The 25,000-nt window shown below is 39.1% G+C and overlaps 4 protein-coding genes across 6 annotated transcripts in view; 2 read left to right on the plus strand and 2 right to left on the minus strand.

Annotated features, from left to right (window-relative positions):
* Positions 1–186, plus strand: part of LOC137988676 (uncharacterized) — a 5,471-nt gene extending 5,285 nt beyond the window's left edge. Inside the window, exon 2 of the mRNA XM_068834654.1 lies at positions 1–186. This exon is cut by the window's left edge and continues 2,653 nt beyond it. The gene's annotated coding sequence lies outside the window, so the exon portion shown is untranslated.
* The window catches only part of LOC137988666 (exonuclease 3'-5' domain-containing protein 2-like), a 47,358-nt gene extending 27,405 nt beyond the window's left edge, over positions 1–19,953 (plus strand). Inside the window, exons 5-8 of one of the 3 annotated variants that reach the window (XM_068834646.1) lie at positions 2,436–2,519; positions 16,247–16,389; positions 19,230–19,333; positions 19,562–19,953. In XM_068834646.1, the coding sequence (XP_068690747.1) occupies positions 2,436–2,519; positions 16,247–16,297 (135 nt within the window). In that variant the 3' untranslated portion in view covers positions 16,298–16,389; positions 19,230–19,333; positions 19,562–19,953. Of the gene's footprint in view, positions 1–193; positions 759–2,435; positions 2,520–16,246; positions 16,390–19,229; positions 19,531–19,561 lie in introns of those variants that run through there. The other 2 variants (XM_068834645.1, XM_068834647.1) reach the window with 2 other exon arrangements.
* Positions 815–20,978, minus strand: LOC137988678 (tyrosine kinase receptor Cad96Ca-like). Its single transcript, XM_068834657.1, has 10 exons — positions 20,683–20,978; positions 20,023–20,216; positions 16,545–16,661; positions 13,869–14,053; positions 11,503–11,622; positions 11,329–11,405; positions 10,149–10,189; positions 9,088–9,184; positions 1,819–1,915; positions 815–940 (listed from the first exon to the last, which is right to left on the minus strand). The coding sequence occupies exons 2-10, from the start codon at positions 20,186–20,188 to the stop codon at positions 815–817; spliced, it is 1,026 nt and encodes a 341-aa protein (XP_068690758.1). The 5' UTR covers positions 20,189–20,216; positions 20,683–20,978.
* The window catches only part of LOC137988711 (neural cell adhesion molecule L1-like), a 38,693-nt gene continuing 33,993 nt past the window's right edge, over positions 20,301–25,000 (minus strand). Inside the window, exons 5-8 of the mRNA XM_068834683.1 lie at positions 24,124–24,396; positions 23,196–23,228; positions 22,109–22,198; positions 20,301–20,362 (exon numbers count right to left, since the gene is read on the minus strand). Of these exons, the coding sequence (XP_068690784.1) occupies positions 20,301–20,362; positions 22,109–22,198; positions 23,196–23,228; positions 24,124–24,396 (458 nt within the window). The remainder of the gene's footprint in view (positions 20,363–22,108; positions 22,199–23,195; positions 23,229–24,123; positions 24,397–25,000) is intronic.

A 25,000-nucleotide genomic window follows, 5' to 3' on the forward strand; every position in this document is an offset into this window, starting at 1 on the left:
CTCTTCCGGTTCGTCGTCGTCGTCGTCTCTCTCGTCGTCGGTGCTTAAGGTCCCTGTTATCACGGCGACAACGACCACGAAATGTACCAAAATGTAAAACTCACGTGCAGGGCCTGCAGAGTCTTGTTTTTGTTCATTAAACTCATTATTAGCTTTTTTGTTTTTATTTTTTACCGTCGTCGTACTGTCTTAGCTCCCTACTATGGCTGCCATGACTCATCACGAAAATTCACCGGCCGAAGTTGGTCATTTGCAAAACCAAGGATTGGATGTTTTCTGATTTTCATTCTGTAAGCATCAGGGTGACTGATTTTACTTTACTTATTCTAAATTGTATTTACTTGATAAAGCATAATCTTAGATAGGCTGCTACACCTTGGTCATAAGCATTCTATACCTACCAGTTTCTTTAACAACGTAACGTAACATCCCGAAACAACAAGAGCCGTATAATTCTATTCCTAACAATTTTTGCAAAATATCTAGGTTTCTATCAATGCTAACTGAATAGCGGGATTTATCATTTTAGGAATTCTAAATCTTCAAAGCGTTTTATGCTAAAATGACAAAAGTGATGAAAGAATCACTACGCTTACTGCATATTGTTCAAAAACAACTCCCGCCACTTTTACAACCAACCACAAGAAAGACTGTGATTGATCGGTTCTTCTGGGGGTTGTCATTGGTTGAAATAAAGATTTGACTCTTAATTAAACACTAATGACAACGATGTCAATTTACCTAGTTCCTTGTTACCTTTACTTAATAAATTTCCTTTTTAACTCAATTAAATCAAAAGAAACTGATTGCTTCTTCAGTACTTCAGACTTGACCATTTCTTCTTAGAGCGTGGCTCAACTGAAGCCACCGCACACATGTCCTCGATCATTGAGTATTTTGCTCCATCGTACTTTGATTCGTCCAACAGTCCGAGGTACAACTGAAAAATTCACATAAAAAAAGAACATCATTTTCTAATCTCTTTTTATTCAATTCCAGTCAACACGACTAGATATTTCCGCCAGGATGGTATTAATAAATAGTTGAAAGAGTCATCATTGGGTCAAGACAACTGTTCAAGTAAGACTTGGCGGAAATAGCTTTTTCTCTTCAGCTGTATAGCTCTTCAATTTACTGACATTAGTTCTGGAATGCACTACCTGTAACTACTAAACAAATTACATCCAGATTTAGATTTCATAAAAATATTAAGAGTGTATTAATGACTGATTGCTACATTAGTTTTCCTCCTTGATTATTTTTCTCCAATATTTATTATTAGGAAGCAATACTTTTAACCTAATTAATAATTATGTCTGATGATCGCGTAAGCGTGAGACTCAGAGTCACAGAAAAAGTTTTGTGTTATTGATTAGTTCAATCTTCAGACATAGTACGCTCTGCGAACGCATCGAGCACTCTACCGCAAGAATATACTACATATATATATATATAAATTTTTTTTTTTTTTTTTTTTTTTGAATTAACAAGGCCGGAAATCCAACGATATATATATATTCTCTGCAATCAGGATCACGTCACTACAGTAAGGTAGAGAGGGGATATATTAGAAATTAATGCCTTATTTACTTACGATCACCAGCCTATTCCTGTTTGGATTTATTATTATTAATATTATTATTATTATTATTATTAAACCAATCACTAAGCATAGCAATTGCAATCGAATAAATTACTTACAAAAGTCATTTGAAAAATGCTCTACTAGAATGTCTTTATCGTTCGTGAATAGAGATGTTAAAAACGAAAAAAAGTGTTGTGTCAGATTGGCATTTTAAAGCAGATCTCGATAATTACCTCTTTTTCGATGAGAGAAAGCAAATCTTTACGAATATTTTCAAAATTTGGACGAAAGTCAGGATTTTCTTGCCAGCACCTCTCCATGAAGTGATACCTGGGAACAAACAGTTTAACGTTACCTTAACCCCTGTCCACTCATCTTATGTTGATTGATGAGAAGAATTATAGAAGCAGTAACTCTAGGTAATTCATAACTCGATCTCATCTTTCTGTTTAAAATATCATCACTTTAAACAAATATTACAAGCGTTGCTGTTTTTTGGCGACGGGACGACGATAAAGAGTAAGTTTCTGAAAAACAACAGTGTTAGACATCGTTTGTTTATATAAACATATATAGAGGTTATTACATAGCGGCGCGAAGATATGAATTTTATTTCGGGAGGTAAAAACAATATTTTATTAACAACAGAGTTCGAGATAAAACTATTCACAAAGCATTCTGTTTATTTCACATTGGGACTCTCCTCGATCTCATCTACCTATATTGAGATGACTTTTGTGGCAACTATTCGTCTACATTATGATTTTTTGTACTGTGCAATATTTACAGAAAAGGACAAAGGCTTGGAATATCGAAAAGCACCCGTTTTTTCTTCTCATTTTTCTTTCAGAAAGCAAGGCACACAGAGAAGGACATTTTGATGGAGACACTTCTTAGCACAATACAAATACCGAGACAAAGAACGCTGGTCAAGGTGATATACAATCTAACCCTTCTGCATTAATTAACGACCTATTCTAAAAGAAGCCTGTACTTTTTATGCCAGAAAACACGTGATCGCTGAGCTCGTGAGTAAAAACCAGGGATTTTATGGGCTAAGGATGACGACACATTACGTTATTACGCAATTAGTGCAAAAAGAGCAGCCATCTTGGATCATCTTGGATCCGCCATGTTGGCTTTTCATTTCTATTACTGTACGCCCCGAAAGCTTCCAAAGTTCAATGGTATTCATTGAGGTCACTGCGTGGTTGAGCATCTACACGTGAGATGGAAACTGAGGTCATAGCCTGAATTCGTGTAAAATGCACTCGCACCCTTTTTTTTTTTCCCATTGATGCATTTATCGGTCAACATTTACTTCCCTACAATTTCAAGAAAATATTATTATTTGTGGCCTGATTGCGCGACATAAGTGAAAGTGGCCCAAGCTCTACGATTTGCGCGTGATGTAATGTGAACATCATATCAACATGACCATTAATTTGCATAATAGCAAAATTACAAAGGTTTTGTATGGGAAAAAAAATGTATCGAATTGGATGGCAAAATTAGGAGTCACTTTTCAATAAAACTTTGTCGCCTAAACTACTTTGTAGTTCGTTTTGTGTCTTTTGGGGTTTCTAGATCGATTTGAAGTCCAAACCATGTGTATTTTGTGGTTTCTTTGTCGGTTTGAAGCGATTTCGTGGAGTTTCGTATCTTTAGCAGGTCTTAGGGGGTATTACTCTTGGTAACAGAAATGTGTAGATTTTATTGGGTGGATAGAGTAGAATATTTAATGAACTTGCAATGGCATCGAAGTCGAACACGAATGGCGTTTTAGTGGATCTTTAAGAAAAATATAACCTGATGGAGCTTAAGGATGGAAGGTCAATTCGATAAGCAAGATAGGCAGGGAAAAATAAACATCTGGAATCTTCAATGCACTTTGACAGCAATAGCATCTTTCGATCATTGAAGGACTCGAACACATTGAATGCATCTATGTTATGTCTTTTGTCTGGCTATTTACATTCATGCACTTAACTCTGCACAGTCTTCAGGTAAAAAAAATAATGATAATAATTGGACGTGTGACTAATTCGAAAGAAAGCTTGTCTATTTTATGCTTTATTATTAAAGGAAAATGTTCTTCAGAAAATACTTTTATCCTGAAATCCAGTGAGCAATCTATTTAGTTGCCAATGGTTTTTCAAACGGAGTGTGTTGCTTGTCTGCTCTCACGGGATGACATAGGAAGGGGTTTTTTGCCTCTAATAGCAAATATGTTGCTTCTTTTAATAAAGGTTTTGACTAGAAAAAGATTTTTGCAAATTACAACCAGAGGTATGTACATGTATTGTATAGGATTCTCTGTGCTCTCATGAGATGGAGCACGTAAGAAGTATGTCAAAAGGTGTTTAATTATAGGATGTGGAAGTATGAGGAAGATAAGGATGAACAGCTTCAGTGTTTCCGAAAAACCATGCCAAGGGATGCAGGTGGACGGACCAGGTAAAGATCTGCAAAGCTATAGAGTTTGCTAACAAAAGAAAGCTTAAGGACAAACTCCTGTTCGAGATAAACAGCCTGTAAAGGATAACCCAAAGAGTCTGACTTGCTATGCGAGAAAGATATCTGTGTTGGTGAAAGATTTGGGGGACAGTGGATGTCAAGTTTAAGACGCCTCAAGGCACCATTTTTCATGTCAAGACTACTGTCAAAACTTCAAGCCCGAGATAATTCAGACTTCGGTAGAGAGATGCACTGTGAAAAGAAAGAAGAAAAGGTGACCAATCTGATTAACTGGCTCCACCAAGAGGCACCTCTTCGATCGAGAGGAAAGACTACTGATGATGATAACGGTGGGCAAAGAGAGTGTGGTAGTCGAGAGCCCTACCACTGGCGGATGGATCAACATGAGAACGGCACGAGCGTTGCAAACGACAAAATAGGACCATCTTTTCGCTTCCTCCCCTGTATATCAGGGGTCAACTGTCAACCACAGATGGGAGATAGTGGGACTGAATAGAAGATGTCGGAGGGGCCTAGGAACGTCACATCACAGTAATAACTGCAAAAGAGCTGACGGTACAACGTGCGGTAACTGCAAGAACTGTCACTGTTCTCTGCACAACGACAAGAGAAACGAACCTATGCAGTCCAGTTTGAGTCACGATGCAACGATCTTCGCTAGTCAAGGTCCTCCACCTGAAGTCAAGAATCGGAGCATCCAAGGACAGGACGACGAAAAAACACAAGACGACAAAAACGTTCAAGGGATTTGCGCAGTGCAAAAAGACAAGATCAGAGACAGTGGCGGGAGGTTCACCGACTTACTTGCAATGTTGTATTCTGGCTCAAACACGAGCCTTCTATCGAATAGAACTGCGAAACAGCTTGGAATATCTGGTCCTCAAACGCACCACACAATGAAATTAGCTGGGGGAGGAAAGAAAGTGGACGTGAAGATATCCGGAAACATCTACACAGTCAGAAAGTGCTGCATCAACGCTAAGAATGTATCACGCAAGGCTATTGAAAGCTACCCACATCTAATGTCTACAGCAGACACGTTATATCTCTCCGATGTTGCTGTGGACCTACTTATTGGTACTGACCTAGTCGACGCCTTTGTTGACATCCACACTGCTAGTGGTGATCCTCATGACCCCTTTTGCAAAAAGAAAGTGAATTGGCTGGTATTAATTGGGTCAAGTCGATCCCGATTCAGAAGACATGACTGAAATCAGAACAGTAGACTTTGGAACTGTGAATGCCGTAGGCGACATCAAGAAATTTGTTCAGCAAGATCTTTTACGCGTCAGACCGAGCATTGCAGAAGTCAGGCACGTCACTGGTGCAATTGACAAAGTTCTTGGAAAAGGTCAGTTCCAGATCAAGGCGTGGAATTCAAACCGGTGAACAATGTACAGATTTGCCTGGTCACAAGTGAGACACGAAGAAGACACACTTACTCTAAACAGGATTCAGTTTGAAGACCGAATGAAGATTTCACAAAGAGATCGTGCCTCGCCTTGCTTGCCCAGGTGTATATTGGCCTCGTAGCATCTGTGACTCTTAAGTACCTTCAAGATCTGTGGAGTACAGGCTATGGTGGGGATGACATCCTCCCTGAAGAAACCCAACAAAAGTGGAAGGAGAAGGAAGCAGCAGTAAACCAATTTCTTACCTTCAAATTTGATCAGAAGTTTATGCCAACAGAAGCAATCGACCTACCCCAAGTACATCTCTTTGCAGATGGAGGAGAATTGGGATATGGTGCCGCAATTTTCCTTCCCTGGAAGCTACGCAAGGGAAGTCGTCAATGTGTCCCTGTGATTGTCAAGCCCTTTTTCGCTCCACTGAAACAAAAAAAAAAAAAAACTATTCCCCGACTTGACCTCTTAGGGTACCTGGCACTCACAAGGATCCACCCAACGCACCGGAAGGCACTAGACTTTAAAGAGTATGATAGGATTTTTTGGTTGGATTCTCAAACCGTTTTGTCTTGGCTGAAGACTCCACCTCGAGAATTCAGACGAGATGATATGGAAGACTGGATGTCAGGGCCCTCGTTTCTAAAGCTGCCAGATTCCGAATGGCCACAGTTTGATGACCAAACACAAAGATCTCAACAGGAATACACAGACACCGTAAAGGAAATCAAGGCCATCAAGAAATCTAAGAAACGAAACTTGACGGAGATGATTGGAGCACCAGACAGTTTTAGACATTAACAGCCACAGTCACTGGAGAAAAGGCCAAGGATAACCCAGTATTCTCTCACCTGTTACAAAGTTGCCCTTCATTTACAAAGCTTCAGAGAGTCGTTGTCCACTAGGAACTAGGAACGTTGTCCACTAGGAACATAATTTAAAATAAGGGCCCTCTAACAGTTCATAAACTGGAAGACTCTGAGACACTTCTTTTCAAGTGGTGTCAGATTCCCCTTGATGTATCGCTCCTTGAGGCGAAATTGATTCCTAAATCTGAAGACATGGGATTGATCAAAGCTTACGGCCGCCTCGAAAGTGCTAGTGCACTACCTCAAAGACGTGAGAAACCCCATCCGTCTGCCAAAAGGCAATCAACTCATGCTCCTCCTCTTGCGCCACCTCCACCAGAAGCCAGGACATTGTGGTTAAAAGTCGGGCTTCGAAAGATGGCAAAAACATTGTCTGCAAGTGCGTCGGCTGCCGAAAACTTCAAAAGAAACCCCTTGACCAATTCCCACCATTCTCGCATACCGTACTGGATATGTTTGGGCCATTGCAAGTCAAATTGAATAGAAAAACACTTCGAAAAGCGCAAGTTATCATTTGGTCACTGGCAAGTCATCTGATTAATTTGTTAATGGCATTTCGTCGTTTTGTCTGTTGGCCATCCAAATGTTTGTTGGTCTGACTGTGGGGCAAACTTAGTTGGTGAACAGGAGTATTTGAGAGAGATAATGCACATCTGGGTCTTCCCCAAGATTCAGAGCACTCTTTCAGAAAAAAAAAAATTACCTGTGATTTCGAGTGGCGATGGAATATCCCCTTTGCATCTCATCAAAACGGAGTCGTCGAGTCATTGATCAGGTTAGTTCGTCAGGCACTGAACAGCGTGTGGCAGAACAGAGAGCTTACTGAAAAACAATGAAGGACATTCCTTGCCGAGATAAACCGTATAATCAATATTCGCCCTCTCAATCCGAGTTCTGTTGACATTTGGGAAGAACCTCCGAGTACTCCCAATCATATCGTAATTGTAAAACAGAGCCTTTCTTCTCAACCCGAACAAGAGGGTAGAGTCAATCCAAGGCAAATGCTGAGGATTGTACAAAGAAGAGTCAGTGAATTCTGGACCTGCTGCAATAAGTATTTAGCACCTACACTCCTGCGGCAAAACAAGTGGTTCCGGAAAAGAGAGAATGTTGAAGTCGGTGATTTAGCCCTGGAATTAAACTCAAGTCGTAAGAGATCAAAGTGGGAGATAGCGCTGATCGCAGACACCTATCCAGGAATTGATGGAATGGTCAGAAAGGTGCGGATCAAGACACTGAATGGCGAGTAGGATCGCCCAATCCACAAGCTATGCCTGATTGTTACCAAGTAAGAGCTTAGTGGAAACGAACAATAATATTAAGACATATTTGTGCTCAAGAACACTAAAGCCATAGTTTACAATTGAGTTACACCTAGTGCTGATTTAATCGTTGCACAATTAGACTCCTAATTTTTGCACTTGGGCCAAGTGTTTTGCACTCAGTTGAAAGATGTTTAATGGTTAGATATATTTTGTGGTCAAGACTGGACACGCACGTTCTTTTTTGTTGTTGTAATTTTAACTTAATTAACGCTTAGCCAATCCGATTGCAGCTCGCTCTTAGAGTTGCGTGAATAGAAATCGGACGATCAGATAGAAAAAAGCCCTGTTATTGCAAAAAAGTGTATTCATGTTTTCTGCAAAATATAGGAGAATAGCTTCTTTTGAAACGGGATTACACCTTACTAAAATGTAAGTATAACTACAACATATTGGAGAAAGATCGTTTCTTCCATTATCCGATTTGTGTAGTTTTTTTATTGTATTCATATGCATGCCTCTTTTTTCAGTTGACTGTGAACTTACTTTGTGCAACGTGGAAGTGCGCCGATTAAACTAGTCCAAAACCACAAGCAAGAGCTTAGTGGAAACGAACAATAATATCAAGACATATTTGTGCTTAAGTACACTAAAGCGATAGTTTACAATTGAGTTACACTTAGTGCTGATTTAATCGTTGCACAAATAGACTCCTAACTTTTGCACTGCGGCCAAGTGTTTTGCACTCCGTTGAAAGATGTTTAATGTTTAGATATATTTTGTGGTCAAGACTGGACTCGCACATTCTTTTTTTGTTGTTGTAATTTTAACTTAATTAACGCTTAGCCAATCCGATTGCAGCTCGCTCTTGGAGTTGCGTGAATAGGAATCGGACGATCAGATAGAAAAGAGCGCTGTTATTGAAAACAGTGTATTCGTGACTTCTAAAAATATTGGAGAATAGCTTGTTTTGAAACGGGATTACACCTTACTAAAATGTAAGTATATCTACAACACATCGGAGAAAGATCGTTTATTCCATTATCCAATTTGTGTAGTTTTTTAGTGTATTCATATGTATACCTCTTTTTTCAGTTGACTATTAAGTTACTTTGTGCAACGACTGGTAGATCATGTGAACATTATTTTCCTTGTGTATGTTCACCTCGAGTAACACCCATTCCCACGGTGCGAAACACAAAAGGAACTGTAAAGGAGTTTACGTGAGGAAATTCTATTGAAAAATCACTCCTAATTTTGCATTTCAATTCGATACATTTTTTTTCCCATACAAACCCTTGTAATCTCATTATTATGTAAATTGACGGTCTTGTTGATATGATGTTAAAATTATGTCACATGCGTATCGTAGAGCCTGGGCCACCTGTGATGCCCACTGTTTTAGCAGCTTTCCTTTCATTTCTTCGTTTCAATAAAGAAGTACGTTACCCTGCCTAAAGCGCAAAAAAATGATATGAAAGGAGACTCACACAGTGTCGGCGATGTGTGGGGGTTTCGGCATGCGATAACCTTTCTGCAATTCTGCTATGGTCTTGGCCTCCGACCAACCCGGATATGGAATGCCTCCTGTTAATTGTCAACAATTCATTACTGCCTTATCCTATTTACCACCTGCTACAACAAAAAGCTAACTGTAGTTTCATAGGCATGTAAGTTTCAGCCGGCTTTTGTGCTCGCTTGTGACTGGATTAGCGTGCGAGAAGTGTGGTGGGTTAAGACTCTAAAAGCTGCTACAGACGATGATTAAAAGCTAACCTTCAACCGACAGGTTTTGCGTACGGGGAACATTTTTCATATATGAAAATCCAGCCAAATTTAAAATTCTACCAATCACATTATTGCGATAAGCAATTCTAATTCCCATTAAAAAAACAAAAACAACAACGGTCGAAAAGCCTGTCGGTTAAAGGTGGGTCTTTAAAGAAGATACGGTTGGGAATAACAACAAAGAAAGGTCCTATCGTAGAAGAAAATCAAACAATGGGAGTTAACCTATTGAGACAGTCCATGGACAGTTGATGACCCTAGACCTCTGGGTGAGGTACGGCCTCAACTAATTACCCCAACTGGGAGAAGGGTAGAAATAATAATAATGACAATGATGATGATAATAACGACGACAACTACGACGTAATTAGATGAACCCGGATTCAATAAGCGTCAAAAAAGTGCCCTCTTCATCTTTTGTCCAACTTCAACATTTCTTGAGTGTCGGAATTTTAAAGTCACAAAGTGTCCCCCCAAATGCGGTCGTCAAGTGAGGATAAACTGCTGCAATTGCTCTGACGTAAAAATATAACGCTATTCTTTACCTTAACCTTGTTAGAAAAAGATATGAAATGCTTAGACTTAAAGGGACGCTACTTGTTGGATGTTAAAATTAGACTTGCATCTAATTAATTGAATTTCTGGACACGTGACGACGACAATGACGTCGAAGACGACCACCATGACGATGATAATTTGGACTTGAACTCAACATCATATTGCTTATGAATAAATGTTGATTCTCAGTTCACAAAACACCCACCAATAGTAAAGATCTCATAAAGGACAACTCCATAGGACCACCTGTGAAGAAGAAATGCAGTTACATCAACTTGAAAACATTCTAAATATATGTACAATATGAGATGGCTATCTGTATTAATGTTTCCAACAGCTAGCCTTAATTATGGTATTTGACTTGTGAAATAACTGTGTGATAAAAAAGGTTAATTCTAGAATTCAAAATGGTAATCCTGTTTGTTAAATACAAAATACTCATGAAGGTAACATTTGATCTGTATCACAATATTACTTTTAGTTTGACTTTCTTTCTCATCAATCACTACTCTCTACAAGCATCTTTGTCAATACTATCTGTTTTTGTTCAGACGTCAACTGCATCAATGAGGTAGACTGGTCATCTGTGGAACGGGTAGCGGTAGTGGGAACTTTAAATCTGATTGAAACCAAATAGGCCCTGGACAGCAAATTGCGCACTTGGACATCTAAAGCAAAAGCAATTTAAATTACGTTGCTTCGTTTTGGACGTCCCTGTGCTCAATTTGCTCTCCAGAATGGCAGTTTTTGTGCCATGTAATCGCTAGCTGCAAAGGGCCCATTCAACGAAAGAGAGAAGTCATCCTCGCACTTATCTAAACAATATTCCAGTTTAAAGTTCTGACGGAGACGCACTTTAACAGGGTTATCCCGGATCTGAAGTGAATATATTCACAAATACTCGCAGGAACGCGCCTGAAATTTTGAAGCTCAACTATAGACAAAGTCATAAACAAATCATCTTCTCGCTGGAATTGGGGAATTTATTCACTTCAGATGGAGGCTAGCCCTGTAAAATTGCGTCCTAAGTGTTTTTATTTAGCGGTCATGGAGAACGTGGACTATTTAAGAAAATTTCTCTTACAGACTCCTGACAAATTCAGACGACTTCAACGGGATTGAATTGTGCTTTACTTCTCACAGAAGCATTATCGTGGATTGTTAGATATACTTATTCCATAATACATTGATAAACCACGGTGGTTTAGTCGTTACGTGTTAGTGGCATATGGATGTTTACTATTTGAACTTCTTAGCTTCTAGCACAGATGGCAAGAGATACTCTCTTCGGTCCGTAAGTAAAAATCCATGACCATCGCTAAAAAATGAGTTAAGTACAAAAACCCTGTTAAATGACTTTTTACAACATTTTTACAAGTACATACACATCACTTTTGGTGGAAAGATTTGAGGCATCTCCAAAGAGGATCTCTGGTGCCGTCCATTTAACCGGCATACAGCCCTAGGAAGACAACAGCAAATTGTTTGCAGATGAAAAAGGGAAAGTCAAAGAGTAGTCACAGCAATGTGAAATGGAACCCATCAACAATGTAACCCACCTTCTTGGCATTGCCATGTCCATATTTGAAGTTCTGGTACGATAATCCAAAATCCGTCACCTTGCACATACAGTTCTTATCTAGGAGGACGTTTCGTGCTGCTAGATCACTGTGAATAATCTATGAACATGAAAAAAACAAATTATGTTAAGCACAGGGCCAGAGGAGATGTGTTTGTCGTTAGAACATCAAAACCTGTCGAAAACCTCTGAAAAAATTCGTCATTTTGATCGTGTTACACTTTCGTTACACATTCTATCTACCGCAAACCAAGAGACTCAGAGATCGCTTTGCTCGGCACTTCGTGCCTCAGTCGCCTTTTGGACTACGTGCTATGCACCAGCAAGGATATGGCTTGCGGTTATTGAGTTTCAAAATGGCGAACAACAAAGTCGATCTGGGTCAGATAAGAAGCGAAGAAATTGTTTACAGTACATTGATAAAGATCCCATTGGGCTAGTTAATCGTGCTAAGCGACAAGGATATACACTTTTCAAAGGAAGACGTTAAATATGTAATTCATTTATTCACGCTAAGCTCCTCTGGACCCTGTGTCGTAAGTCGTCATAGGGACATGGTTCTTCATTACCTCGGTTTTTGTGGATTTTATTTGCGTCTTGAGACACAGAAATCAAAATAGTGTGAGGTAACCAGTCAATTGCAACGGTTAATGTCCTATGGGCCCTTTCTGATACAGTTATGGACCGCAAAAGAAAACAAATCCATGCATTGATTTGAGTTCCAACATGTAAATGTAAACAGTCATTTCATGTAAGCCCACCCAAGAAATCCTTAATGCTGATTGGCTAATCTCAAACTCTTCTTACCGAAGAGTTAGAAGCCTTGTAGCAAATATAGCAAATCCGCGAGTGAATTCACTGCAAAAGATTCAGATGCTTGATACCACAGGAAATGGTAAAATCTGACAAATAAACAATTTGTACCAGGACTAGATTACTGCATAAGGTTAAGGTTTCCAAGAATCTCTGAGTCGGGGAACATGGCGTGCTTGTGTCACTTAAAATGCCTTTGATTAATTAAACTGCGTCAAATATGTATCTGCGTCGAGTATGTTTGTATCTTCACTACAAGGACTTTATGCAGAGTTCATTACTTTTGATACCTTGGGACCTTTCGTTTTAGTTACGACTCCCTCAATAGGGATTTTCTTTCCTACTCAAGACAGTGTCACTATACATGTAAAAGCGGTTGACCTTTTTCACGGGTAAAGGGAAAGGGGTAAAGGGTAACGGGTAAAAGGGTAACGGGTGTCGGAAGCCGTATATTAGCGCCACGCAAGGTAAAACCTTCTACCTAACCCATGAGTCCACTCTGGGAACTGAATCTTCGGTTTCTTTGATGCACCATGATCAAAGATCAAGATCCTTTTTTGGATCATCCCAAACTAACGCCAATTTTCGAGTTGGTTTTCGCCTCTTTTTTGAAACCGAATCCTCTTGTAAAACCACTGGAATGGTAATGGTTGATGAGCATTTTTATCGAATTCATTTGAATGGTTTCGCTGGAAGATTTGTTTTGAAGCGAGGCAAAACAACACGTCAGAAATGGGCTTTTGCAACGCACGTGGTAATTAGCCATGTTTTTGTCACTTAAATTACATCTTGTTGTTTCTTCTTTTCGTGCTACAACCGACCAGTGAGTCGGTTTTTGACAACACATCTAAAACTGAGCAATGGCGACAGACGGACGTGTAATTTCGAGCTTCGCGAAATCCAGGGAAGAAAATGACTCGCTTATATCTCCATCTCTGCTAGAAACCAGGAATCTAAAGGGAAAAAAGTCAAGGCTCTGTTGGTCAGGAACCTTTGAAGAACTTATTGATTTCGCTGAGAGACACCTTGACATCAAGCGCGAAACGGCGAAGCTATCAGGAAAAGAAGCCAAGAAGACCATAAAAGCTGAACACCTCACCCTCAACTGGTTCGAGTCCACGGGAACCTTACAACTACAGGGCTCACGGGCAGCTGCCTACAAAGCTATTTTAATTCAGCTAATTGCTGCAGAAACCGAACATGAAAGCCTCGATTCCCGCCAAAGTTAAGAGACAAGCACCTGTACTGTATTCATAGGCAGCCCAACTTCGCGCCACTAGAGAGCGTGTAGTAATTAATTAATAGTGGGAAGATGACCTTTGAGTGCAAGCGGTATTGGGTTACAGGCAGCCGTTGAGAATTTAAACGCGTTATAAGACTTTGTATGGGAAATAAAATACCGTCGATTATGATGCCTAAAAAACGCTCAATTTAACGTTCATTACAAAAAAAGAATATCTGTAATATCTGTATATATCTGTTAATCTGTATATATTTGCCTCACAACATATGATCCTCGTATCACTTACTTACCCCTCTTGATGCCAGGAACCCCATCGCTGTAGCAATCTGTTTTGAAAATGAGACCAGGTCGTATGTGCGCAACTGTGCTACCTCTCCTTCTCCGTGATAGTATTTGTCAGCAATGCCGCGGCTTTTTCTCAAATACCCCAGTAGATCTCCACAGTGCAAGTATTCCATGATCAAAATTGGGTGTACTGTGTGGTAGAAATGGTCGTTCGACGTTGTGTATTTATTACTACAAGCTAGGCCTCATCACCGGGCAGCAATAACAACAACAACAACGACAACAACAACAATAATGATAATGATAATGATAATGATAATGTGTTAAAGATGAAACAACAACAATGATATTCAATGTAAGGAGAAATGTAGACTCGGAAAAATATCCGAGTCCCAGATGGGATTTGAACCCACGACCCTCCGTGATCTAGTCGGATGCTCTAGCCACTGAGCTACTGGAGACTCTATGGTGAGCAAGGGTCAATTTGTTGGTTGGCTGCATCTTGATATCCATTAATGTGACAGCGTGATGCTGTTAGTGAGTTTCAAATATGCTAGTCAATACTTGGCTGTGTTGCAGCGCGATGCGGTTCCAGTCGAGACCCACAAATTGACCCTTGCTCACCATAGAGTCTCCAGTAGCTCAGTGGCTAGAGCATCCGACTAGATCACGGAGGGTCGTGGGTTCAAATCCCATCTGGGACTCGGATATTTTTCCGAGTCTACATTTCTGCTTACATTGAATATCATTGATAATGATAATGATAATGATAATGATAATGATCATGATGCAGACGTTAGGACGATAAAAGTGTAAATGTATAGATGGCAATGAAGAAAAGCCTTCCAAATTGTTAACAATAGTTAACAATGGTTCACGTCCATTATGTGGATACGCATGAATTTTATGAAGAAAGCAGTGTTACTCCCCTCATCTAAATAAACTAGATATTTTGCCTTATTTCATATGAGGGAGCTCTTAATCCCCTTGCTAAATAGATTACCTTAAAATAGTTATTCTTAACTATTATTTCTACTTTTTAAATTTTGATTTTGTAGTTGTTTTTCACGGTGATCTTGTCCCTACAATAGAATAGAGTATCATGAGTCAGTTTTGGTGACGTGGAACATTGCTTTATTCTGAACTCCTTGGTTGCCGCAAGACAATGGGCCATTTTAATGTTGTTTTCTCAGTGACCTGTCCTATGAATGGCTGCGAGGCTGCCGGTGACTGTAAATTATGTTGTTCTAATTCGAATTAGTCTACATTAGCTTTAGGAAATCACAAAGGTTTGTATCAAAACAGGGTTACAGGCAGCCTCGCTTCTATTCTCAGGCCAGCTGCAACTGTAAAATGGTCTATTTCGATTAATTGAGATTTGGTTGTCCGATATAGTGTTTAAAGATTGTTTCAGACTTGAAGAAGTACGTCTATTTCCTTTCCACACACCCTTCCCTTACTCGTTCTGTTTGCTCAGCGCTCATCCACTTTGTAACTTTTTTTTTGCTGCTTTCAACATATTTCTGCTTCAAAACTTCAAGATGGCAGCAAAACACTTCAAGAGTGCGTTTGCTGAAATACACCTGCATTGCCTTTAAGCTGCATTACGGTCACATGTAAGTCATTATTTGGCAAAAAGCACAGTCTCTCATGGAATGACTGTTGTCTTGTGGTTGAATGTAGCTTTATTTTCCTTAATTGAAAGCTAATTTGCAACGTTTACGATGGAAATAGGACTTCGAAAAGACCTGAACCCCTTAAGTTCCTTATTCTTTTCTCAATACGTTTTGAGCATTCCGTCACAAGTCACGAAACACTTCCCCTCACACTATCATCCTTGTATCCCATGTGTTGTCATTTTCTTTACTCAGTTTTCAGTCTGTATACATTTTCATATCCTAGTCTCTGTCATATTTTTTGCTCAGCCGCGTGACAGGATTCAAAGAGGTTCTGGGAACCCTAAGCGTTATGGTCCGAGTTGTTCGAAACACGGTTAGCACTTACTTGGGTTAAGCACCATAGGCTTAATAGATCTCAACTACGAGTTAGTGTTTACTGTACTCTGAGAATCTTGGCCATGCGGAATAAAAAGTTTTAAGGTAGCAGCAATATTGAATATTAAATTTCTCTTCCGGGGCCATTTTCCGCCGAGTTTTTCCTGCCTTACTGTTGGCAAAGAATTACCGGGGAATGATATTGTGGACACAATTGTTGAGCATGAACTGGGTCCACAAGGAGGGGGCGGGGGGGTCATAGGCTGGTTCCATGGGGGGGGGGGGGAAGGGGTTCAAGGACCAGATACCGGTCCATGGGGGTGATCAGTACATGGGCATGGGGTCTATGTTTTGCATACGTCCTTGTTATCAATGTTCTTTTGTTCCAGTGGTTGGCACATTATAAAAAGGTAGCGGTGAAGTTACTCCTAGTGATTTAGTCTGGAATACCAAAATGCCTTATCTTTCTTTGTCAAGAGACCCAATCAATGGCTGCAGAAAATAGCACAGTTTTCGTGGGTTGACATTTGAGGTTAGTACCATTTGTAAAATATAAATAATAATTATTATTAGTCCTTAAAAAGCGTGGTATTATCCATTTTGGCAAAACCTGAAATCTGGCAAGAGAAAATTGTGAATAGAATTTTAAAAAAAGTGCATAAAAACAGAAACAAAATGGCTCCTTACTCTGGGTTGTAACGCAGCCAATAAACTCCACGACATTTGGCGTGGGGCTGTCAGCAAGAGCTTTTCCTAACCCAATTTCTCTCATCAGCGCCTTTCGCCCATCCTCCCCTGAAGTTGCTGCAATCATAAAGTACATCAGTTCCCTACATAGATTAGATCAAAATACAATAAAAAAGGAAGTTCCCTAGATAGGTGCACCTTAATATTCGGCTGATTGGTGTATGTGTAATGTCGTGCACGTGGTTGGAATGAAGCAAGCATAATTACAGCATCAAATCCTCTTCCTCTTCCTAATGCACACGTCTCCCTGAGAAACTTGATTTAGTGCAGACTTAGGAACACTGCCCTTGCTATGTTTCAAAAAACTAACATTAGCTTTGTCTGCTAATTGTTATTGTATTCATCAGCTATCACACTTCTGAGAAACAAAGTGTATAAATAGACATATTTTTATTGAAAATATTTCCCATACAGGAAATTAGGGAACTCGTCCTATTTCGGTCACAGTTCATTCTAGTGTCCATCCATTCCCCTTGATATATAAATGCTCAAGCTTTGTGTACTGAGTAAAAACTACATGAGGTGTCAAAAATGTTCACTTCTGGGGCATTACTAAACCATGAAACAGCGAAACACCGATACAGCAAAACGAAACACCATGTGTGACCCAACCATACATTGAATACTAGTCGACAGAAGCTGAATTTGAGATGAAATATCGCTTTAGGCGTAATCGGGCATAAAACGTGTTTGCTTCTAATCTAATCTCATCTTACTGTGAATCCTAATCTTAATCTCAATTGGTTAGGAGCAAGAACGATATTGAAACTCGAAATCCAACCTTTGCCGGTTAGTATTCAATGCATGGTGCGGTCATACATGGTGTTTCGGTTTTTCGTTTCGCTGTTGTGGTGTTTTGCTGTTTGTTGGTTTAGTAATGCCCCCACCCACTTTGTGTCAATATCATCACAATTTATAACAATGGAATTGCCAAAGGACAGCCACACACATGTGCATATATATGTATATAAATTCTCGAATTTGATTTGAATGTAATTCAGAGAGCGCTCAACTCTGAGAGGAGCATTAACAATAATCATAATAATAAACTGGGTCAAGACTTTAGAGGTAGTTCATCGTTTCATTACTACAGCTCTGTTTCGTATGGACAAAATGTGACCACACTCATCAGGTAATATCAACGATTGACCGTTAAGTTGCAGAAACTGGCTATAAAAGCGGGATTACATTTGCTTTGAGACATAAAAACAGCGTTGTTGCATCATAAATCGTGTGATTGCCATTTAAAATTTGAGAGATTATGTTACCCTATGATAAAGTTCTTGATGAGGTATTTGTTTCTGTGGGGGCATGAACTTGCAAACTCATTCCTCTTGTTTAGACTGCAGAGATCCATTTTGCAGATGATTGTAAATTTTTCAAAAGACATAAATTACATTTCTTAGAAATTTTGTTGTAAGGTTTGCATTGTTTGATGGTTTTCCACTTCAGGTTGAGAGGCCTGTTGTTGTCTTTGAGTGTAAATATGTGCTTTGATAATTCAGTTTCGTGTCTCTTATTTTGATGTCGTTCTTTGAAGTTTGTCGCAAGTCTTACGTATGACTGTTGATGTTTTAGTTGTGACTGTTGCTTGGTAGACTACGTTTGATGTGAGGCATTTTCTGTCGAGGGGGCATTAACATTTTCTTTGGCAGTTGCATTCTTTGTCTGCTGCTTGTGTTGAATTTTGGGACTGGTTGCAATCTGATAGAAGCTTTTTGTTGTGTGACGAGATGATAGTTTTCATGTTTGGCATGCGGGACATTAAAGCAAGAGACACGAAACTGAGTTATCAAAGCACATATGGACACAACAAGCCTTTCAACCTGAAGTGGAATATCATCAAACAATGCCAACCTTACAAAAACAGTACTAAGAAATGTAATTTATGTCTTTTTACACAAAATTACAATCATCTGCAAAAAGGATCTCTGGTACATGATACAGAGGGCACTGAGTTGGATGGTACTGAAGGCGCGGAGACTGGATTTTCCCAGGAGTAATGCTGGCTGGGCTGATCGGAAAATAACATAGGAATCCAATTGACCAAAGAGGAAAATACCAGTATACTCTTTAGTTGTCCACCTAAATTTTGTTTAAGCATTGTTTAATCTTTCTCTTGGGACTTAAAATGGTATCAACAGAAAACAAAAACAATGCTTATTCAAAATTTGGGCGGACAAACAAAGAGTGTTATGGCATTTTCCGCTTCAGCTAATAGGTACTCCTGGCAGCTTTTACAATGGAAGAAGCAGGCCAGGGGATCGAGCTCGAGTGCAGCATATTTTTTATCACTCTCAGAGCTCCTCAGTCCCGAAACGAGACATTCCTCAGAAACGAAACGTATCTATTTTAACTTCAGGATAAACTATTTACAAAGTGTGGTGTTGTGGCCAATCAAACTAGAGTTATTACAGTTGATCCCACGTCTCGGTGGTGTTAGTTTCAGAAGGCGCCAAAACAAGACTTTTGGGTAAAAACAAGAACTTGTTATTGAAGGACTGCGTGATTTCTTAATTCTCGGCTGTACCACATAAGAAGACAGAAGAATACACAAGAACACTCAACCACAGGACTTACGAATTCACGGTCACAAACGTACTTAACTTTTATTTCCTTTTTCAGATCGAAATTTTTTTATTGCCACAGCAAGTTCCAGGAAGTTCCGAAATAAACTGTGCGTATTGAAATGTCAGTCTTTGTTCTATGACATGTACACCGACGCCATGGTAGGTTAATTAAATATTCTACTCTGTCGACCAGATTAATTTGCGCAAAGCCTACCAATCTACGCGCAGAAGACTCTACGCACAAAGACACTACTTAGCAGAGGAGTAACAAGAAAGACTTTTCCCAACACAGAAAGCAAAAAAAAGAAAAAGAAAACAAATAAAGTTAACTCGTTTTCCGACTGTAACAGGCCTGGTTCCCTGTGTGACACCTTTTTTTTTTTGTAGATTCCAGGATCAAAAGAAGCTGGCTGCTAGCTAGTAAGGATCGGTGCCAGGCACCATTCATTGTGCCACATTAGGGGCGATCAGCTCCTTAATAAAAATGCTGTAGAAAAGAACATCATCCTAAAATATCCCCAATTTGAATTGTTGGAACCATTCAGATTTATTTTCCAACTATTTTTGCATGTAAAATGTATGCTTCCCTTCAATATTGAAACTAAAATGAACAGCATTTCATTTAGAGGGATAATTAAAAATCTTAATGCACTTAAGCAGGCATTCTCCTGAAACCCTCGGTTTTCAGCATTGATTGTGACCAAAAATACAAATTCAAAGTGGATGAACAGAGGATGTTGAGGCGTCACTGTATTTGTTGCTTTGGCTCCACTAGGTACCATGAATTGAATGTTATATGCTGTGCAGTCAAATTAATGAGTAATTTGGAATTCGAAGTTGTAACTCACGTTGGAAGCACTTTGCTGCAACAAAACGTATGCCAGGTTTCCCATTTTTACGACTCAAAGTTGCTCTCCAAACTGTTCCAAATGCTCCAGAGCCGATGACCTCTTCGAGTCTTATTCGGTCACGAGATATCTCCCATTCATCCACTTCAACATCCATCAACTTCATCTCATGACTTTCTTCAAAACCTGTTGATCTTAAATCGAGAAATTAATTTTTTTTTCATATAATGGTGGGGTTGACTGTTCGTCACTAAATTACGGCATGAAATTAAAGACCATTAAAGCTTATTTGCACTTCTTACTGACTCTGTTGACATGTCATTCATCTGTTCACTAGATGCTACATATTGAACAATCAAAGACATGAACCTAATTCCTCTGAGATAATAACAACGGAAGGTTAGAGAAACGATGATTAGTGCATTAGTCGTTCAAGTAGAATTGTGAGATCGCTGATCAAAACTGTGTTTGAACTACAAGTAAGACCTTGACTTGACCAAAGCCCCAGTGATGCAGCTCACTGTGTACCTATATTTGTCCACATATCCTAAATTTGCATTATTTGAATTACTTTTTTTTAAATATTAAGGGCTTGAAAGTTCAGAGAGAAGACAAAAAAAAGTGACACCAAACCACTTTTTTATATGACATTCGACTTACCTAGCTCTGGCTTCTCAGCAAACCAATGAAAGCAATAGCATGTGAAAAAGAAGGGATAGCCTTGGTCAGATTCACTAGTATGTGGTGATGGATTGACAGTAATTATTCAACCAGGTTTCCAATATTATTAGATTCATCTGACTTCCATATTGTGTTAATTAGCCACAACGTTAGTGCCAAAAACGATAGCCACATATATCTTTCAGCACAGAATTTTTCTCGTGGACAGCAAGTGTTTTTATTCTGGTATGTGGCCCCAGAGATTGTCCTGACATGGTTGCAATTTGTTATCTGGTCGTAATTATCAAGGTAACTGATAACTTTAATAATACCTCACACCAATATCTAGAGAAAACAAGGACTCTTTAAGTTTGGGTATTACTGTGTTCGTTTGCTTATCATGTAGCGTAGCATGGGAGTCTTTTTTTCCTTATTGTATTATATGAGTATTTAGTGTTGAACAGCCTGTAGGGGAAAACCTATTGTCCTGGCCACTACTGTTCGATTCCGTGAACGCTCAGATACCAACACGAGACATCAAATAACTATCTGACTCCAATTAACTCACACAACATAACAATTCAGGTCCTTTTCTTCGGTTTAATGACATCAACCGGAACAACTTTCTACAGACATTTTTCTTCTCTCAACCTCGCACGTGTTTTACAATCCCATGATCCTTTACGTTTTCAGTTTTAGACCATTACATCACTTAGCAGCTATTTCAACATGGTTGTCACAACTGTCATGGAGGTTTCAACGTATTTGCCTAAACTGAGAAAGTACGCAGGTCTTAAATGTTCTTAGATCCTAAATCTTTCCGCTTTTGACAACTACCTAGCACAGTAGCCTAAAAAGAGGTACATGTATGTGTGCTGACAAATTCTAGTAACAAACTCTTATTGTTGTAAAATACCGTAAAATTCCGGTTATAAGCCCCCCGCTTATAACCTTCCTGGTTATAACCATATCTGCTTGGAAACAAAAAAAATCAACCGGGTATAAGCCTCCCCGGATATTAGCGCACCTCTAGCTTTCCTTGTTTTCTTGATATTAAGTACTCTTGCAGAACCCTGTACTACTTCAAACACAAAATTAGGAAAAAATGTGGAACAATAATAACTGAGAGGATTAAGTGCAGGAAGTCTCGCCGCCGTGAACTAAACATTAAAATTTTTAATAATAACAGCGAACACGAACTCTGAGCTTCCGGTTTGTTGCGTTCTGGTTACGTTCACGTTTCGAGTTTTGATTCTGAAATTGAAATGCATTCGATTTATAATGAGGCTTGAAAATTTAATTTAAAATGAGTAAATGAAAAACGTATTTCCATCAACAGTGCTGTGGCTCATTTCTTTGTGTATGACGTTTTTAATTCCGTTAGAATTAAGAATAAAAATGTATGTATGCAGGTTTTTACACTTACCCCTTGTGCGTCGTCTGCAAAGGTAACAGGTGATGAATGCTGTTACTGCAACAGCAGATACTGGGCCGACAATATAGTACCACTCTGTAGCTGTAAACATTAAAGTTCTTGATTTCAAGTTATGGTATAACAAAAAAAGAAAGTTGACATGTTAAGAATTTTTTTTAATGGTTCTCTAGAATGCAAAAAGACCAGAAATTTGTATTCCAGTTTTCCATGAGATGCAACCCGATACTGCCTTAGGAGTGTAACTCCAAAATAATCAACAGTTTACATAAAACCGAGACTGCCGTTTCATGCTATGCCTTTCATGCATCAAGTCTAACATTAGCAAAAAATCAATTTTTAAACTGTTGCCTCAACTGCATATTGGAATACATTCAGACAGACAGTAGTGGCGTGTGAGAGGGAGAGGGGTGGGGGGGGGGGGGGAAGGTCGGGCGAGAGATTTTATGCGAACTTAGCTTTTGTGGGTACACCATTTAAGAGCAAATAAAAATGAACTCCCCTAATTTACCCAATCATGAGAGCCTGTCAAGTTTGGAGGATGATAACACAAAGTTCTTGTAAAAGGGCAGGGGGACCCAAGCAGCCATGTTTTTCAAAATTAATCAAAATTTATCATGCCCATAAAATAAACCAAAAATTGGACTTTTGGAGCAATTTCTCTACCTTTTGGGAAATGTTTATCTGTTCCGCACTCCCAGCAGAAACGAACCAGAAATTCCATTTGCCAGCAGGGCTGGGCAGAGTTTAACAACATTCGAATGTATCGTTCGCCAAAATGGGCTTGACAATAGGTCTCGGCGGATTCACCCTTCATTAGTGAGTGAGGGAGGGAGATGAGAAGCGTAGGGCACTTTAACTACAAATAGCCCTCAGAACAAGAGGACGAGCAGATTGAGAACAATTTGCCAGCCCAACAAAACATATTTTTCCATGTAACTTGCGAACCATTACTTTTTAGCCTGCAGATACACACTTGCGGAACACTTTATGTTGCGGAATACCTCCACTGGTACCCCTGAAAGGGGACAGAGGAGTAGAGAACTTTAAAATAAAAGAGGAAACATAAAAGTAAACCTACCTGCTTGTCCAGCTCGTACATTTACTTGCAAAGCTATGGTGTGAAGAATTGAGAAAAAAAATGCAGGATAATTTTTACTGAAACGACAGATTTCACGGACTCATTTTGTAGTATTTTTATATCTGCTTTCACTTGTTAAATAATCTTAAGGAATTTACCCTCGTTCTCTTTTTTGCTCACATTCTCAATTTAAATCACTGTTGTTGATTAGTGTTGATCTCACAGTTGTTGTGCCAGTGTGGGAGTTTGTATGCAGCCTACACTGCCTTCCCCGTGTCTCCACAACTTGAATTTGTTCAAGGATCACCTTTTGCAAGAGGGGTAGACTACAGAATCAATTTCTAACCCCTTTGACTCACAAAACAACTACCAATCAAGCCATGGTGAAGTAAAGGGCTGAGAAAAAGCGTCAAGAACAGTAACGCATTTGTGGTTGCATTGGTTAATCTCCCTTTTTCACTTTTGGAAGCTGTCAAGACCCTCGTTTTTACCTGCTGAGTGCGGTATTATTGATCTTCAACAGAGCCTTACCGATTGACTGTCGGCTGTGAATACGCAGACCGCCGCCATGTAGTCTTTTTAAATAAATGTCTTGTACTAGCAGTTCTCACTGAGAAGTGAGTGCTGCCGTTAAAGGTGTTTTTGAATGCAAATACGACAATCCGAATTTCAACAAAAATATAACTTATTTTATTTGCAAAATGACATGGTTACATGTATGTTCTTTGAGTATAACATTAATAAGTAACTATTGGTGTGGCTGAGGCTTTTGTTGGGATGATGCATCGGTCGAACCGTCGAACCATCGAATCATCGAACCAAAATTTCTCGATGGCTTCAAGAATATGAAGGCTGCCTATCGGCAGCAACAATGTAGAGATTATCAAACTAGACTCTCTAAATCAATATCAATTTCCATATTACATACCTCTAACTTCTACATCAACAGACGAGGATGCAGAGCCTGCTGTATTGTTGGCTTCACATATATATTTACCAGTGTCAGAAACCTTGACTCTCTCGATAATGAGGATGCTCCTGTCCCCATTCTTAGTAATGTTAGCCATTTTACCCCAAGAAAGAGTGTTTATTGTCCATCTTATTTCCGATGTAGGGTCATTGGTTTGGCAAGTCAGAACAAGTTTGTCACCTTCCGGTCTTGTTCTGTAAGACTCTCCAGAGATAACGACAGTCGGCTTTTCTGGAGATCAAATACAACATTATGCATGCTTTGATTAATAGTGTGTTGTTGCATGTGCATCTCGAACATGAAATTTAACAATAACAATAGCAATAACAATGATAATGATAATAATAATGATAATGAAAATGATAATGATAATAAATTATTAATAATATTCTGTGGTATCAATACATGGGTCGTATCTGTGTTACGTTGTTCAATAGGATAAGATAAGATAATTTAAGATAATTTATTATATGTCAAATTACACAGGGGATGGTCTCCCAGTCCCCTGAGCCAGAGGCTCATGATAAAAGTGTTTGACCAATATTAAATTATAGTTCTATTATGCATATATTTAAAAAAGCCTTTATTGCTTATGTCTTACTGGTTAAATTAAAAATGACGTATACAACATAAATTAATTAAGTCAAAGGCAATTACTTCATTGTCAGCCGGTAAAATTTATCTTATTTAAAAGTCTTCGAAAGGATGATACATTAGGTTCATCTTTTACAACTGATGGCAACTGGTTCCAGATACGTGAGATTATATACTTATATGAGCCATGAAGCTAAGGAAACTACTATTATATGAAATTTGCACTAGGTTTAGACCCCTG

This window comes from Montipora foliosa, unplaced genomic scaffold (genome assembly GCF_036669935.1).
Source record: "Montipora foliosa isolate CH-2021 unplaced genomic scaffold, ASM3666993v2 scaffold_425, whole genome shotgun sequence".
NCBI classification, from domain to species: Eukaryota; Metazoa; Cnidaria; class Anthozoa; order Scleractinia; family Acroporidae; genus Montipora; species Montipora foliosa.

What these genes read in the sequence shown, in the direction of transcription:
- LOC137988678 (XM_068834657.1), bottom strand. Translation starts at nt 20,188, where the DNA reads ATGAAGTTGATGGATGTTGAAGTGGATGAATGGGAGATATCTCGTGAC. An exon ending in TGCAGCAAAGTGCTTCCAAC is followed by an intron (nt 16,662 to 20,022) that starts GTGAGTTACAAC and finishes TTATGATTGCAG; the next exon opens with CAACTTCAGGGGAGGATGGG. An exon ending in TTTCTCTCATCGAAAAAGAG is followed by an intron (nt 941 to 1,818) that starts GTAATTATCGAG and finishes TGAATTTTTCAG; the next exon opens with TTGTACCTCGGACTGTTGGA.